The sequence below is a fragment of the Sciurus carolinensis genome, chromosome 2 (genome assembly GCF_902686445.1).
Source record: "Sciurus carolinensis chromosome 2, mSciCar1.2, whole genome shotgun sequence".
Classification (NCBI taxonomy): Eukaryota; Metazoa; Chordata; class Mammalia; order Rodentia; family Sciuridae; genus Sciurus; species Sciurus carolinensis.
This window is the reverse complement of record NC_062214.1, coordinates 121,416,799-121,436,127: the sequence shown is the minus strand read 5'-3', so window position 1 is coordinate 121,436,127 and position 19,329 is coordinate 121,416,799. Positions and strand designations below refer to the sequence as shown.

Genomic DNA, 19,329 nt, shown 5'->3' with positions numbered 1-19,329 from the left:
CAGCTTTTAAGGGCTGTGATAGTGGGGAAAGCCCCGAGAGGGGGGATATCTCCCTTATTAACTTGCACCTTATGAAGAAGTTGTTCAATTCTGTCCCATGTTTCCCAGTCAAACAAGTTTGCTTCAGGCAGCCAAGGGGCTGCCTTGATGAGGGCCTTCCAGATCTGAAATGCCTGGCTATCTGAGAGTTCTAATCCTCTACTTCTAAGGAGAATCCTAAGGGAGTCAAAGGGAGGGGTCAAACTTGGAATTGGACTGTCCCATATCTTATGGGAGTACATTCACCCACAGTTCGATTGACCTGTCAGCGACTTCGTGATCCTCACATGGGGCACCAGTTGTTGCTTCCTGTTGAGCAACAAGGTCCGATGTATCTCCTCAGGGCCCACCTGAAGAGAATACGGGACCGAGCAGGATGATGAGTGTTGGCGGCAATGGAAACCCACCAGAGCTGGTAGGTCTGTCAGCGCATGAAGCACAGCAGGAACTTGTTTATTGAGGAAGTTACACAGCTTTTATGTAGGGTGGGGGCTAGGTGGGAACCAATTAGCTTAAAGGTCAGCAAGGCACAGGGGAATCACACAGGGGAGAGTCCCATAGGACTAAATGGCAAGCACGAGCTGATCACGTTCAGGGAACTGCTGCTAACCAATCCCTGACAGTAGGAGGTGGAGATGAGCAGGCCAATCAGGGAGTTGCTGGGTAAGAACACATTTTTCAGTTTCCAGGGGAGAGTGGCAGTACAAAGATGTCCGGGTAAACTGTTGGTGGATCAGGCAGTGCCACGTATGAGGAGGAGGTTGTCATGAGGGTGCAGCCACCATTAGGGTGCATCCCCTACATGTACATAATTAAAACAATCTGTGAAGCAAGGGATGGGATGAGAGAGAAAATGCAGGCAATGCATGATCATTCCAAAAAATAGTTAGGAGAGCAAATACAGGCAGCAAAAGAGAAGTTCAATAAAGAGGTAGAGATTCTGAAAAAAAAAACAAACAGAAATACTTGAAACAAAAGAAACAATAAACTAGGTTAGGGACTCGATGGAAGACATCACCAATGAAACGGGTCTTGTAGAGGACAGAATCTCAGGCAATGAAGACAAAATATTTAATCTTGAAAATGGAGTTGACAAAACTGAGAAGATGGTGGGAGATTGTGTGTGGAACCTTGAAGAATTATCGGATATCATGAAAAGTCCAAATTTGGGAATTATTGGGATTGAGGAAGGCACAGAGATACAGGAATGAACAACCTGTTCAACGATATAATGTCAGAAGATTTCCCAAACCTGAAGAATGAAACAGAAAATCAAACACAAGAGGCTTAAAGAACACCAAATGCACAAGGTTACAACAGATCCATACCAAGGCACATTAAAATGAAAAAAAAACTCACATATAGAATAAAGATAGGATTTTGGAGACCACAAGAGAGGAGCATTAGATTGCATGTGGGGGGAAACCAGTACAGATATCAGTGGATTTCTAGGCCCAGACACAAAAGCTGGAAGGGCCAGGTACAATTTATTTTGGACTCTGAAAAAACATGAATGCCAAACAAGAGTCTTATGCCCAGAATGACTTACCTTCAGATTTGATAATGAAATAAAATCTTTTCATGATAAACAAAAGTTAAAGAAATTTACAAGTGGAGGGCCCACACTACAGGACATCTCAGCAAAATATTCCATGAAGAGTAAGTAAAAACAACAATACAAGTCAGCAAAGGGAGGAACTACCCTAAAGGAAAAGTCAATCAAAGGAGAAACCAAGTCAAGTTAAAAACCAAAATTAAGCCAATATGACCAGGAATACAAGTCATATCACAATAATAACCCTGAATGTTAATGGCCTAAACTCATTAATCAAAAGACATAAACTGGCAGATTGGATTAAAAAGAAAGACCCAAAAATATGCTGCCTTCAAGAGACTCCTCTCATAGAAAAATACATCCACAGACTAAAGGTGAAAGGATGGGGAAAATCATACCATGCACATGGACTCAGCAAAAAAGCAGGGTCTCCATCCTCATATCAGATTAAAGTGGACTTCAAACCTAAGTTAGTCAGAAGGGATAAACAAGAACAGTTTATACTACTTCAGGGAACCATAAACCAGCAAGACATAATGATTTTAAATATTTATGTCCCTAGCAATGGAGCATCTATGTACATTAAACAGACCTTTCTCAATTTCAAGAATCAAATAGACCAAAACACAATAATTGTGGGTGACTTTAATATACTACTACCACCACTGGATAGATCCTCCAAACAAAAACTGAACAAAGAAACTATAAAACTAAATAATACAACCAATAATATAGACTTAACAGACATGTATAGAATATTTCATCCATCATCGAGCGAATACACTTTCTTCTCAGCAGGTCATGGATCCTTCTCCAAAATACATAATGTGCTATGCTAGAAAGAAGCCATTAGTAAAATAGAGATATGACCTTGTATTTGATGGGACCATAATGGAATGCAGTTAGAAATCAATGATAAAATAAAAAACAAAAACTACTTCTACACCTCGAGACTAAATAATATGCTATTGAATGATGCAATGATAACAGAAGACATCAGGGAGGAAATTTAAAAATCTCTTAGAGATAAACGAGAACAACACAACATATCGAAATCTCTGGGACACTCTGAAATCAGTACTAGAGGAAAATTCATTGCATTGAGTTCATACATTAAAAGAATAAAAAGTCAACAACTAAATGGTCTAACATTACATCTCAAAGCCCTAGAAAAAGAACAGGTCAACACCAAAAATAGTAGAAGACAGGAAATAATTAAAATCAAAACTGAAATCAATGAAATTGAAACAAGAGAAACAATTCAAAAAATTGACAAAACAAAAAGTTCGTTCTTTGAAAAAGTAAACAAAATTGATAAACCCTTAGCCACACTAACAAAGAGAAGGAAAGAAAAAACTCAAATTACTAGAATTTGTGTGAAAAAGGAAAGATCACGACAGACATCACTGAAATGCATAACATGATTAGAATCTACTTTGAAATCTATACTCCAACAAAATAGAAGATATCGAAGATATTGGCAAATTTTTAGAGACATGTGATCCTTCCAAACTGAATCAGGAGGACATACACAATTTAAACAGATCAATTTCAAGCACCAAATTAGGAGAAACCATCAAAAGTCTACCAACAAAGAAAAACCCAGAACCAGTTGGGTTCTCAGCTGAATTCTACAGGACATCTAAAGAAGAACTAATACCAATACTCTGCAAAGTATTACAGGAAATAGAAAAGGAAGAAACCCTTCCAAACTCATTCTATGAAGCTAGTATCACTCTGATACCAAAACCAGACAAAGATGCATAGGCCAATGTCCCTGATGAACATAGATGCAAAAATCTTTAACAAAATTCTGGCAAATCGCATACAAAATCATATTTAAAAGATAGTGCACCATGATCAAGTGGGGTTTAGCCCAAGGATGCAAGATTGTTTCAATATCTGGAAATCAATAAATGTAATTCATCATATCAATAGGCTTAAGTTAAGAATTATATGATTATTTCAATAGATGCTGAGAAGGTATTTGATAAAATACAGCACCCCTTCATGCTTAAAACACTAAAAAATAGGGACAGTAGAAATATACCTCAACATTGTTAAGGCTATCTATGCTAAGCCCACAGCCAACATCATTCTAAATGGAGAAAAACTGAAAGCAGTTTGTCTGAAAACTGGAACAAGACAGGGATGCCCTCTTTCACCATTTCTATTCAACATCATCCATGAAACACTAGCCAGAGCAATTAGACAGACCAAAGAAATTAAAGGAATACGAATAGGAAAAGAAGAACTCAAGTTATTACTATTTCCTGATGACATGATTCTATATTTAGCAGGTCCAAAAAACTCCAGTAGAAAACTTTTGGAACTAATAAATTAATTTAGCAAAGTAGCAAGATCAATGTGTAAATCAATGTGTAAATCTAATGCATTTCTATTTGTAATTGATGACTCCTCTGAAAGAGAAATTAGGAAAACCACTCCACTAACAAGACTCAAAAAAAATAAAATAAAATACTTGGGAATCAGTCTTAAAAAAGATGTGAAAGATCTCTACAATGAAAGCTACAGAATGATAAAGAAAGAAATTGAAGAAAACCTTAGAAGATGGAAAGATCTCCCATGTTCTTGGATAGACAGAATTAATATTGTCAAAATGGCCACGCTACCAAAGGTGCTATACAGATTTTATGCAATTCCAATTAAAATCCCAATTATCATCTGAATGATCTCTTTTGTTAGATTGATTCCCAAGTATTTTATTTTGTGGGGGAGGGGGTGGGGAGTGAGAGAAGAATGGAGGAACTTTATATTATGTAGAAGGAAATGAGAGGAAAGGTGTATGAAAAATGGTGGAATGAGATAGACATCATTACCCTATGTACACGTATGATTACATGAATAGTATGAATCTACATCTTGCAAAACCATAGAAATGAAATGATGTACCCCATTTGTGTACAATGAATCAAAATGCAGTCTGTCAAAAATTAAAAATAAATAAATAATTTATTTTAAAAAATCCCAATGATGTTCCTCATAGAAATAAGAAAGTAATCATGAAATTCATCTGGAAGAATAAGAGAGCTTGAATGGCCAAAGCAATCATGAGCAGAAAGAGCGAAGCAGAAGGAATCGCAATACCAGACCTTAAACCATGCCATAACAAAAATGGCATGGGCTGGGCACCAAAGTAGACAGGCAGACCAATGGTACAGAATAGAAGACACAGACACAAACCCACAAAAATAGTTACCTCATACTAGACAACAGAGCCAAAAACATACAATGGAGAAAAGATAGCCTCTTCAACAAATGGTGCTGACAAAGCTGGAAGTCCATATGCAGTAAAATGAAATTAAACCTCTATCTCTCACCCTGCACAAAACTCAACTCAAAATGGATCAAGGACCTTGGAATTAGACCAGAGACCCTGCACCAAATAGAAGAAAAAGTAGACCCGAATCTTCATATGTAGGCTTAGGATCAGACTTTCTTAGCAAGACTCCCAAAGTACAAGAAATATATGTATAATAACATTTGCAAGTAATATAAATTAAGAAATAACATTAAATATAACAACAAAATATGAAATATACCACATAGTATTTATAAGAAAATTAAAATGACAAATCTTCCATGAAGTATAAAGCAGATTAATATTTAAAGACCAGTGAAATCTTTTCTGGATGTAAAAACTCAGTTTTGCAGTTGTTCATTTCATTTTACACTTATTGTAAGTCTAATGTTGTAATGATTGAAAATCTTAAGAAATTACATGTAAAAATAATTAATCATTGAGAAATATTGAGATATCTAAGAAAAATTTAAATGACTAGATCAGTATGTGAGCTGGTCTTTCCAGACATTAAAATGTGCTATAAAATACAATGACTTTGGGGCTGAGGATATGGCTCAGTTGGTAGAGTGCCTGCCTCGCAAGCCCAAAGTCCTGGGTTCAATCCCCAGCACCGCAAAAAAAAAGAAAAAAAAAAATGCAATGACTGAGAATGAAATATATGGTAGCTTATCAAAAGATAACAGACAAAAATAGAAGAAAGTGGATAAACTCAAAGAAGAACCTTATCTGTCAGTAAATTTAAAAATTGATAAAGGAAACATTGCACAATTTTAGAGGAATCAATTATTATTTAATTACGATAATGAAAATTTATTAGTTTATTTATCAATCTCAGAAAGATTAGTTTAAACATGAAAAAGCTCACTTTCAGTAACATTCAGAATTAAAATAATCTAGAATAAATCACTTATCTTGTATGAGTGTAACAATTATTGATACTTATTGTAAAAAATAAAATAATACCCACCATACAAAAATCGTATTATTTGCCTCAAGTGACACTATTCCAACACCCCCTGAGTACTAATTTTTGCCTTTAATGAGTTACCAATTTGATAGGTGAGAAATGGTGTCTCATTTTCTGTAATGTCAAATGGTCTATTTTAACAATCCCCATTGCTTTTTTGCTGCCATTCTCTGAGGAATCTAATAGCAATCAAATGAGATTTCTTCATCATGCCTTCTATCCAGGGGTACATTTATATACTGTTGCCCTTTGCAAGTCCAGAATAGAAAATAAACTCACTGGATGATGAAGATTGAGCATCCAGGATTTCCTAATGGTTTTACTTTCCGAGTCCAAGTTCAAAGTGGTAGGTTACAAAATCCTCATATATGTGGCTCAAACTATTTACTACATCTATCACACTAGATGCATTTACAGTATTAAATGTGTCCATAAATAATAAAGATACAATGCTCAAATCAGAACAGATATAAGAGATGGAATGAGGAAATTAAAATTAAAATAATTTGATCTTGTTAAAATCAGGTGAAAAATATGAAAATCATAACGATGTGTATGGGGAGTTGAGAAAATGGTCTAGCAATTCAGATCAAATAAGTCTTTCTTTTAGAGATGAGAGATCTATGTTAGTTTGACTTATTCAGCAATACTGATTAGACAGAATTATTTTATTCTTTGGATGATTACATGATATAGAGAAAGTAACTTTGTTGTCTCTTGGGTTGACATCATTTTAAGAGGGATCAATAATAAAACTTCAAAGATAAAATGCCTGACCCATGGCTTGGAAAATCATAATATGTTGCCTCATAAAATATTGATGCTATCATTACATTTATTAAATTGTGTTATATGCTATGGCATAATGAATAACACTATTATGTATAATTACAAAGCACAGATTTAAAAAAAATGTTAAAAATAAAATTACAGAGCGGGATATATGAAAAGCTTTTATTTCCCTGTGACAACAATCTAAAAATGCCCCAAATTTAAAAACATATTAAGGGGCTGGGATTGTATTTCAGTGGTAGAGCACTTGCATAGCACATGTGAGACACTGTGTTCTATCCTCAGTCCCACATAAAAACAATAAATAAATAAAATTAAGGTATTGTGCCCATCAACAACTAAATTAAAAAGAAAAAAACAAACAAACCTATTAAGCTGTGAAGAATATGACAGAAATACTTATCAGGTACTCCATCTTTGCCAGATTCATGTGTGCCTACAAATTTACTTATGTGCATACTTAATTAAAAAAAAAAAGTCCAGAAGGCATAGTTGAAAGAGCACAGTTGCCTTACTGTAAGACTACAAAGCAGAGTGAAAATTCCCAGATGCGAGAAAGAACTATTGAAAGCTTTCTGTTCTCAAACTCTATTACCTTAGAAGTTCTCAAGCTACTCCAAATGGTGGTTTCACAAACATGGTTAAACAATGGTTAGAATGTAGGTTATTAATTTTTTTTTATTGTAAACAAATGGGATACATGTTGTTTCTCTGCCTGTACATGGTGTAAAGGCATACCATTTGTGTAATCATAAATTTACATAGGGTAATGTTGTTTGATTCATTCTGCCACTTTTTTCCCTTCCCCCCCACCCCTCCCACCCCTCCCACCCCTCCCCTCCCTCTATACAGTCCTTCCTTCCTCCATTCCTGCCCCCCTCCCTAAATCCAACTCCAACCCCAACACTAACCCCTTCCACCCCACATTATGTGTCATCATCCACTTATTAGCAATATCATTCTTCCTTTGTTTTTTTGAGATTGGCTTATCTCACTTAGCATGATATTCTCCAGTTTCATCCATTTGCCTGAAAATGCCATAATTTTATCATTCTTTATGGCTGAGTAATATTCCATTATATATATATATATATATATATATATATATATATATATATACCTACCACATTTTCTTTATTCATTCATCAATTGAAGGACATCTAGGTTGGTTCCACAATCTGGCTATTGTGAACTGAGCAGCTATGAACATTGATGTGGCTGTATCTCTGTAATATGCTGATTTTAAGTCCTTTGGGTATAGGCCAAGGAGTGGGATAGCTGGTTCAAATGGTGGTTCCATTCCAAGTTTTCTAAGGAGTCTCCATACTGCTTTCCAGAGTGGCTGCACTAATTTGCAGCCCCACCAGCAATGTATGAGTGTACCTTTCTCCCCACATCCTCGCCAACACTGTTGTTGCTTGTATTCTTGATAATCGCCATTCTAATTGGGGTGAGATGGAATCTTAGTGTCGTTTAATGATAAAATGTTTGCCTCATTACGTTAACTATCCATAGAATGATGCACATAGTTTAATGTTCATTATAGTAGCTAGAAATATGATACTTTGAAAATTTAAACTGTGTTTAAACGGTTAATATGTATAAACTTATATATGTGCTTGATTTCATTTCTTATGATTTTACATTATGTTTGTGTTTAGACCCTGACAAAGGCAATAAATGCATAGAACTGAGTGACAATAAGAACACAACTCAGAAATCGGAGCAACCAGTGTCCAAACTGGGGATGCACTGAACTAATTGGATTGATGTAGATTGTTTACTGACCTAGTCTCTTAAATGTGAGTGTCCATATATTTTTTTAAATTAGATTAGCTTAGCTGAGTCCTCCTCAGTTACTAACACAAGGTTTATGATTTATATCCATGCCAGAAAACATTAAAAGTTAAACAAACTTAAAATAAAATCATTGTGCAGATACTTGGTACAAAGAGGACAAGCAGCAACAGATGTCACACGGGTCAAACAACACATACACTTTATTTCCTTTTTAGTTTACCTTAGCAACGTTTAATGATTTGCCTCACTCTTTAACCTCCCTGAGGGGGAATTTTGAACATGACTCTAGGAGTCAACTTCACTACATCCTGGTTTTAATGACCATGATTTTGTTTTTTTCTATGCAAACAGGACATGGTAAAAAATGTATTAAACAGTGATATCAGACACAAATGATCTTTAATCCAATTTCACAATTGCATAAGAATAAACATATAATATATTTATCTGTGTTATACACAGATAACACATTTATCTTATCAGATACACAAACTAAAGAGCTAGGAATATGTGGGATAAGCTAATATACTTTCGAGAATCAATCTGAGTCATTTGACTCTAAAACTTTAACCTTTCATAGCAATTAGGTTTGATCTCAATTCACTATAACTGTATCAGCTGTTAACTTTATATCAACAATATGGGCATAGCATCTTATTAGTTTCCTTCAGGGAACCATAGTGCATATTGTAGGAGTTCATATATGAAAATTTATTCCTCTGATTCTTTTCAAAGACTTTCTCTGTCATTCTAGTAAACTTAAACATTCATCCACAGTCTGCCTGGAGCAGAACATGAAAACAGACAAGGTTTATTTCACATGTCCTACTGACTTTATCTCATATTAACCAAAGGGCAAATGTGATCTAAGTGGAGCCATATCCACCAGTTCTGCTAGCCTTCTGTCCTGTGAAATAACTCAGACTACAAAATACCAAGGAATATCTACAAAGCAGTCACATTACCAGAAGGGTTGGCTTCCTAAATAACAAATAAGATGGTTAAATAAAGATTACCTTGGTGTCTTGTTAGTCCCTGTCATTTTTTTTATGCTTTTTCCACCTTCCAGATAACATCTAAGAAACTCATGAAAATGGATAAATGGCTATCTTAAACAAAAACTCAAATGTTTCTGAGTTCATCCTGCTGGGACTTTCCAGTTCTCAAGAACTTCAGTTGCTTTTTTTTGCTATCTTCATTCTTGTCTATGTAGCTATTATAGTGGGAAACCTCCTCATTATAATCTCTGCGATATTCGATAACCATCTTCACTCACCAATGTATTCTTTCTGGCAAATCTATCATTTTTTGACTTATGTTTTTCCTCTGCAGCAACTCCCAAAGTGATTGCAGACTTCCTCAGAAAATGCAAGACCATCTCATTGTGGGGCTGCATGGTACAGATGTACTTTATGTACTTCTTTGGGGGTGGTGAGATGTCTCTCTTGATAGTCATGGCCATTGACGGGTATGTGGCCATATGCAAGCCCTTGCATTACCAGACCATTATGATGCTCATTGGGTTTCTGGTGCTCTCATGGGCAGTGGGATTCATTCATACCACCAGCCAAATGGTTTTCACAGTGGGTTTGCCTTTCTGTGGTCCCAATGTTGTGGACAGCATCTTCTGCAACCTCCCCCTGGTGACCAAGCTGGCTTGCACTGACACCTATAACCTGGAGCTGCTGGTGATTGCAGACAGTGGGCTCCTGTCCCTGGTCTGCTTCATTCTCTTGGCCCTATTCTACATCATCATGTTCGTCACCCTCTGGCAGCACTCCTCCAGTGCCTCCTCCAAGGCTGTGTCCACACTCTCTGCTCACATCACTGTGGTCATTCTTTCATTTGGCCCAGCAATATTAATCTACATTTTTCCATTCAATAGTTATTCTGTAGATAAGTTTCTGTCTGTGTTTTACACTATCATCACCGCCTTCCTTAATCCAATTATTTATACTTTGAGAAATCAGGAGATGAAGGGAGCCATTAAAAGATTATGTAGTCGGAATATTATTTCCTGTCTGGACACTTAAATACTGCTTGTGATCTCTAAATTTTGTGTATTTCTTCTGCTGTTTTCAGGTTTTTATTCCTGAATATATGTTCAAATAATTAAAATGAAAATGTAAAATGTCATCAATATTATTGCCTTCAAGTTACTGGAATTAAGATATTTTTATTTAAGATTTTAATGGAAATGTTCATAATGCAGACAAAATGCCTCAATATGAATGCATTTGTCATGTACCTGCTTGACTTAAAATACTTGCAATGTATAAACATAATGTCTCCATATAAAAATTGTATAATGTTTCAACAAACCAATATGTAAAACTAAAACACTTTTAATATAACACAGAAGATGATGTTTTTCAAATATTTTTTGAAGTTATCTTTTTTACCTTGTGCAAGCTTAAAAAGATATTTTTAACACTCTGTTAACTTTGTGGAGGTTATTTGGTAAAGTTCAGCATTAAATTAAGATTTGTGGAATTTTTTTTACTCTGTGGTTCTAATAGACATACAAACTTATTTAGAAATAAATATGCCAAACATTTGCTCATTGTTGTGGCAGGCACCTGTGATCCCAGTGGCTTAGGAGGTGGAAGTAGCGGGATCACAAATTCAAAGCTAGACTCAGCAATTTAAAAAACTAAAATTCAAACATTTGCTTTGCTGCACAAATAGTTCTCTAAGAATACATAATCAATTAAAATTTAAAATGATGTCTTTTTTACCCTTTCTTCTTATACCCAAAAATGACCTTTTTTTAAATTATTTTAACTCAATTCAGTCATTGGTGAAACATTTTGCTTTAAAATATTTACTATGTACCACACTGTTTTCTAAGCAATAGGTACATTGTTAATCATATATTTCTGGTCCTGCCCTGTGGAAGATGATAAGGGCAGAGTTACCTGTATAGTGAACCCAGAGAGGAGATGGATAAGCCCTAGGCATATGAAACCTGCAGAATTAGACACTTTGACTTCTGTCCCTGGTCTGCTTCACTCTCTTGCCATTTTCTACATCATCATGTTCGTTGCCCCCTGCAGCACTCCTTCAGTGCCTCCTCCAAGAGGAAAAAAAGCATTCCAAGCAGAAGGACCTGTCTATACTGGAATCGTAGAGTGAGAAATAGCTTGTAGGTATTTCTTCAAGATAGGGATCTATGAAGGAGACTGATAAATAAAAGTAAGAAAGATTGCTGCTGAGATGCCATACAGAAGGAAAGACACCAAAACAGGCATTTCTAGTGGATGCATTTTCAACATCAGAAATGTAAACATACAAATGGGTCTTGAGAGTGAGATTCAAGTATTTAACCACTGAGCCACATCATCAGCCATTTTTATCTGTTTATTTATTTTATTTGAAACAGGTCCTTGTTAAATTGCTGAGACTGGCTTTGAACTTGCGATCCTACCTCAGCCTCAGTAGCCACTGGGATTACAGGTGTATGCCACCAAACTCCGTATGCTTGTACCTGCATGTCAGTAATCCCAGTGTTTCTGGAGGTTGAGGCAGGAATATCACAAGTTCAAAGTCAGTCTCAGCAATTTAGCAAGACCCTAGGCAACTTAGCCAGACCTTGTCACAAAATAAAATATAAAAAGGGCTGGGGATGTGGCTCAGTGGTTAAGTGTACCGGGTTCAAAATCTGGTACCCAAAAAATAAATAAATAAAGGACTCCATATAATTTTAAGTTCAATATAGCTCTATCCACTTAAGCAGAAAATGAAATAAATGTGACAAAAGTCAAAGCAGAGAGAATAGGTCATTGGTCATTTCAGTTAATCAGCCTGGACTTGAATTTATGAAGTGAAATGAATAGTAAATTTACTGAAACTTTACAATGAGTACTTATAAAGGCAAATAAAAAACCTAAAATTAGGTAAAACTCCTCCAGAGTCTTTTCTGGGGTGACATCTTTTATTTGACAGAATAATGTACTTCTAAATTCCAACTTATATATATTCCTTTCCTTTTGAGTATTTTTACTGTACTTTAGTTTGGCCATAGACTATACCTTTTATGCTGATTGAAAAAGCCAAACACAGAAAGACAAATAGCAATTATTATCAGTTGTATGTAGACTCTAAAACAACTGATCCTTTAGAAGCAGAGATTACAATAATGACTACTAAGGTTGAGGTAGGGTGGAAGAAATGGGGAGTTGATAATCAAAATGCACACAGCCTCAGGAAGATCAGAGGAATGGTAGACATTTTTCTCTTGATATCTACTACATAACTTGGCAAATATAGTTAATAACTAGATTTCACACATCTCATTATAATTATGAGAATGAATTTTTAATGTTCTCATCACAAGGTATGTTAAATACTTAGAGCAATGGATATATTAATTAACTTGATTTAATCACTCCACGTTGAATTAAATAATCATAACCTTACTTTCTTTTTTTTTTATTGTAAACGAATGGGATACATGTTGTTTCTCTGTTTGTACATGGCGTAAAGGCATACCATTTGTGTAATCATAAATTTACATAGGGTAATGTTGTTTGATTCATTCTGCCATTTTTTCCCTTCCTCCCTCCCCTCCCACCCTTCCCCTCCATCTATACAGTCCTTCCTTCCTCCATTCCTGCCCCCCTCTCTACATCCAACTCCAATCCCAACACTAACCCTTCCCACCCCCCATTATGTGTCATCATTCACTTATTAGCGATATCATTCTTCCTTTGGTTTTTTTGAGATTGGCTTATCTCACTTAGCATGATATTCTCCAGTTTCATCCATTTGCCTGCAAATGCCATAATTTTATCGTTCTTTATGGCTGAGTAATATTCCATTGTATATATATATACCACATTTTCTTTATCCATTCATCAATTGAAGGACATCTAGGTTCTAACCCATAAGCCCATACAACTATAATTTGTCAACATAAAAGAAATAAGCAAATAAATAACTCCAAATACAATATGAAAAAAAATCAGCTTTTCAAAAATGCCATGTTTGATAACTGACTTGGGCAATCAACTCTAGACAACTAATTTCTGCACACACTATATTTCTAACTTCTTTATTAAGCAATTTATTCTTTCTTAGAATGACCTATTCAAATGGAAATGTGACACTAAAAATGGCATATATATTCAAAGCAAATAAAAATTTAAATACGATATTTTTCATAGCAATACTAATTGCTAATGGCTAGTTTAGTACAACTAGTTTTGTTGACATTTAGCAATATTGAATATTTTCTCATACATATTGGATATGGAAAATGAGAAATCCCAAAATAGTGAGACCTGGGAAAGGAGAGTGAAAAAGAAAGCCATGCATTGATTGCAGTACTCCTTTTCCAATACATTCCTTCCCAGTGACAAAACAAAATCTGGGAGGAGGTGTCCATCAAACCTAGAAAGGCAGTCTCTGGAAGAGGCCAAAGCATTAATTCCTCCATAAACAAATCCTTTTCTAGATACCAACCACTGGTCGTAGCCCTCCATTAGGCCCAGCAAGAGAAATCCCAGAGACTGACTGCTGACCCCAGCCTCCCTCCCATTTTGTCCAGTAAAACAGACCCCAAATTCCTGAGTGTCTAAACTAACATGCTCATTAATTAAGTCACTTCTTAGTGTAACCAGTATAAGCCCAGTCCCCTCCTTTGTTCAGTGGCTCATTTTTCACCAGGAAAGTGGATCCATCAGAGGCATGAAACTGCGTTCCTGAGTAAACAGCTGAGATGATCTATGAAGTTTGCATTTGACCCAGTCCTTTTGTGCTAACAATAGGACTGTTGGCTATTTGTGTGTCTTCTTTTGAGAAATGTCTAGTAAGGTCTATAGGCCATTTTTTAAATGGGATTATTTGGTTTTGTTGCTATTGAGGTGTTTGGTTTCTCATATATTCTGAATGTAACCTCTTGTCAGATTGTAGTGTAGACATACTTTATCCTATTCCAGAGCTTGGTTGTTTGAAGTAGGATAGAAAAGACCACATCCAAAGAATTTTCAGGAAGCAGGTTTCTTGATTGCAGGCTCCAGAGAGTGGCTATGGTCTAAAACATTCTCTCCACAAAGAATCTGGAAATTCCTTGAACTTTACACCCAGTTGGAGGAGGGGCTTGCAGATTTACATGACAAGTACTTTTTGTTCCTTTTTTTTTTTTTTTTTAAACTTTGGGGATCTTATCCAAAAAAAAAAAAAAAAAAATTCCTCTTCATTTCAATGTCCTGAAGCATTTCCCATTTTTTTTTTTTCCCTCTTCACATACTTTTTTAGGTTTAGGTCCTACATTTAAATCTTTAACCCATTTTGAGTTATATAATGATGAAAGACAGTGGTCTAGTTGTAATGTATAAAGCTGCCCCCCCCTCCCCGCTCATTCAGTTGCAGTCATTTTCCCCGCCTTCCAACCACTTGTCAATCTGTGAACATCCTAGCTAGCTATTGGTTCATCAGTCAGCTTGCAAGTACCCTTCTCCGATATTGGTCCCCTGTTAGCCCAGCAGAATTCAACTGGTTACTATAGCTTCCCCGCCATCTTTTCCCATCCTTCTGTCTGTCCTACTCACTTTTCTCTATCCTCCTGGCTTTCCACTCTCTCTAGCGTGTGCCCTTTCTCTTTCCTTTCTCTTTTCCTCTCATTTTCTCTCTTACCCTGCAGGGAGACACTTTGTTTGCTTAATAAACTCCCTTATGTGATTTCCTGTGTCTGGTGTGGTTCTGTGGGATTTCCCTTACACTAGTTTCCTTCTTTGGCAAAAAGATATCCAATCTTCGCAGCATCATTAATTGAAGAGAACTTTTGCCAGTGTTTTTAACACCTTTGTCAAAGACCAGATGGCTGTAGATGTGTGGGCTTACTTTTAGTTTCTCAGTTTTCTTAGTTTTAGTTTCTCAGACCATTGGTTTATGTGTCTGTTTTTATGTCCAAATCATGCTGTTTTGATTACAAAGGTATATATAGTATATTTTAAAGTCAGTTATTGTGATGTCTCAATTTGTTATTTTTCTCAAGATTGTTTTGTCTGTTTAGAATTTTTGTGGTTCCATATGAACTTTAGGATTGTTTTTCTAGTTTTTTGAAGGATTTCACTGATATTTTGATAAGAGTTACAATGAATCTGTAGATTGCTTGGAATAGTATGGACATTTTAACAATATTGATTCTTCCAATCCATAAACACAGAATGTTGTTCCATTTTGTAAGTCTTCTCTAATTTTTTTTTAATTAATGTTATATGATTTTCATTATGGACCTAGTTCAAGTCAAGTGAGATACCATTCATTTCAGTAAGAATGACTATTGTCAAAAAGGCAAAAGATAACAGGTCCTGGTGAAGATGTTGAGAACCGGGAACATTTCCACATTGTTCATGGGCACGTCCATAAGGAAAACAGTGTGGAGTTTCCTCAAAACACTGAAAATAAGTCTGTTAGATGATTCAGGGATCCCTCTACCAGGTATACATCCAAAGGAAATGATATCAGTATGTTATGAAGACAGCTGTGCCCATGCTCATTAAAGCACTATTTATGATACCAAAGACATGGAATCAAATTACATGTCCATTAATGGAAGAATGAATAAAGAGAATGTGAACAACATACATAATGGAATACTAATCAGCCATAAAAATAATGCAATCTCTGATTTGCAGCAATATGGATTTTATGTTAAGTGAAATAAGCCAGGCACAGAAAAAGTGCTGCATGATCTCACTCATATATTAATTCAAAAAATGTTGATCTCATAGAAGTTGAGCCTAAAATGGTACTTAACAGAGTCTAGGGAGGTTATAGAAATGGAGAAATGGGGAAAGGTAGTCTAACTGGTAAAAGTTATAGTTAAATAAGAAACATAAGTTCCAGGGTGCTATTGTATACTAAGTGACCAGGCATAACAAAAATGTGTAATAAATTTCTAAAAGCTGGAATAAAGGATTTTTAATGTTTTCACCACAGGTAAATGGTGTTTGAGGAGAAAAATATGTTATCTTGATTTGAACATTACACAATGCATACATGTATTAATACATCCATGTACCCCATAAATATATATATAATTTTGTGTGACAATTAATGATTAATAAAAATACTCTGAGACTTGACCAGAGTGAGAAATTTGTTAGCAGTGTCTGCTGTGAGTTTTAAAATTGAATGCAGAATGTGTTTTTGTAATGTTTTCCACCATAATTTTTTCTATTATTTTCCAAAAGCTATAGTTATTGGAAAATCATAGCAGAATTGCCTATAAAAATAAACTGAACAATTCATTTAACAAATGAACTCATCTTGATTCATGTATCATTAGCCTTTAGAATTTTGTCTGTTAATTACTTAGTTGTATGATAAAGTTATACTAGACTCACCTTCCATGATATTCTAATATCATCAAGGCACTATGAAATTCAACATAATTGTAAAGAACTTATGAAAGTTACAAATTTTTGCAATGGTTGACTGCTGACATCTACTAATTTATTGATTATTACTAATTAATAAAGGTCAGTCAATACAAGTTATTCAAAATTATGAACTTCTCCCCACTCCCAATTCCCTTGAATGGCAAAAAGAGATTTTTCTCTATGTTAAAAAATGGTCAATTTTATGAATTTTTTATAAGTTTTACTCAGTGTAGATACTATATATATATTTTAATTTTACTTAGATAAAGCATGCAATTATTATATTGATTATAAATCTTCATATCTATGAGATAAAATTAAGAGAATTATATTTCCTCAAGTCCATCATCTATGACAGGTTTATTTTCTGTCCATATTCTCAAGGTACACTAACCAAACAACTTCAATCAGTGCTTCCCAGAGAAAGCACATTTTAGAAAAAGTTTGCATGACTGATAAACTTGGTGAATTCATGATCCACTTACATAATAAGAAGGAAGTCCTTGCTCTGAACTCAAGGGAAAACCAACATGTTTATTTCATATTTCCCCTGGGGGTGGGCCACCAGTCTGCCTTTTTATGTACATCCTTCCTGTCTCCTTCTTAAAACATTTTTAAGCTGCAAACAATTGCCATATATTTTCTTGAGGGAAAAAAAATGATAGCCAATATTTCTTCAGAACTTCTTTGTGTCTACACGTCTTTGAAGAAGCAGCTCCTCAGCAATAATTGGTAGGTTTAAATAGCAGTGCTGAAAACACCTTACAATTATGGGCTTTAATAAAAGATAAGACATTTTACGTAGAGCTTGCAACTGAATGAAAACCATATTATTCTGTTCACAAGGGAAACAGTAAAAGGCAAGTTAGATCCACTAGTATCTGGACAAGGGTATCTAGTTGCAAAAGGAACTTAAAAAACTCTAGTCTCTCTGGTAAGGAGCCTCCCAATCCTTGGGATCATTTTTATAGTTTGAGCTTGAATTTTCAGAATATAAACTTGTGTCAGTTTACTCTACAGGAGACAAAAGGGGCAAAATAATTTTTAACACAGTAAAATAATGGCAAATTAGGTTCTTTCTTGGCTAAGTTACCATATATGATAAATCTAACATTTCATCAAGAAAATCAAGACTCATTTATTTATCTGTGTTTTAGTTTCCTTCACTGAGTATTTATTTTAATTTTAAAAAGTTATAGGTATATGTGAGCTAATTAATCCAAATCAGTTTCTTCTTATTTTCTCAAGTCTACACTTCCTTTCATTATTGGTCATATAATATTTCCATAAATACGAATGTCCAATTCTACTGCTAATACATCCATTTTAAAACAGTTATCTTCTTGCTTTTTTGATTTTATCAATATTTGAGAATGAAGTCTTTCTGCACTTGTAATATGGAGCCTCGTCTAGTAAATGAATATACAACTGTTTTATTTTAAAGGAAAAATATTCATAGCAATAATTTCTCAGTATATTTGATTTTTCAATTTCCCCAAATTTTATTAATATTAAATGAATATTACCTTAGTATTATCTCATTCATTTATGACTTAACAATTTCATGAAAAGGGAACATAGCAAAATCACATGATCAATAGAAAACATGTAATACATATTCTAATTTAAAAATTGCCCATTGCACATTTCCTTGTACACTAATTGTGCTACGTAAGTGCTTCTGTGGAAATGTATTGGCTACTGAACATAGACACGCAGTAATGGAGATCCCATAGCTTTTGTTCTGTAAGCAAGAGACTACAGTTTAAAACAGTGAGGTGATTGTTCTTTTTTTTTTTTTTTTTTTTTTTTTGCGGTGCTGGGTGATTGTTCTTTTTATATCCACAAGAAAAGCATTCAATGAGCTAGCCCCCATCTTACCCTAACAGGCCATTCATCCTATTTTTAGAAGTAGCTTCTGCCAGAGCAAAGCCAAACATTTTCTGACCCAATTTTATGCATTTCACACCTTTTCAGTTTACTGATATCTTTATAACACATACTACAACAGGAAGGTCTGGGTTTTTTTGTTTGTTTTGTTTTTCTACTTTATCTATGAATGAGTGAAAAATGCAAATACTTTTGAAAATATTTCATCCCTGATAATATGTGCAAATTTTTATAATGAATAATTAATGATTTGAGTTCATCTACTTTTAGAGTTAGTATGAGCTCTGAAGATTTTAAAATATGCTTTTACAACATACTTCTTAAATGTTTATAAAGTTTTGCCCATAAAATATACAAATATGATTATTAACAATTTTAAAAGACTGGAGTAATAAGTACTGTTTTCATGATTTTCCAGTTTTACACATTAAACTAAAAATTTATTTTTGTGATTCATTCATTGATGTGAATATCATGAATACACATGCTTATATATAGTCAATGAAGTATAAAAAGATGATCAATGTTAGCTTTATAGCTTCTTAATAATCTGCATTTAAAGTGTGGATATTAT

At 34.7% G+C, this 19,329-nt stretch overlaps 1 protein-coding gene across 1 annotated transcript; it reads left to right on the top strand.

Annotated features, from left to right (window-relative positions):
* Nucleotides 1–9,579: 9,579 nt before the first annotated feature.
* On the top strand, nucleotides 9,580–10,511 carry LOC124976465 (olfactory receptor 4K13-like). Its single transcript, XM_047539334.1, is given in 2 exon segments — nucleotides 9,580–9,760; nucleotides 9,763–10,511. Coding segments are annotated over 2 exon segments (930 nt in total).
* Nucleotides 10,512–19,329: the final 8,818 nt, after the last annotated feature.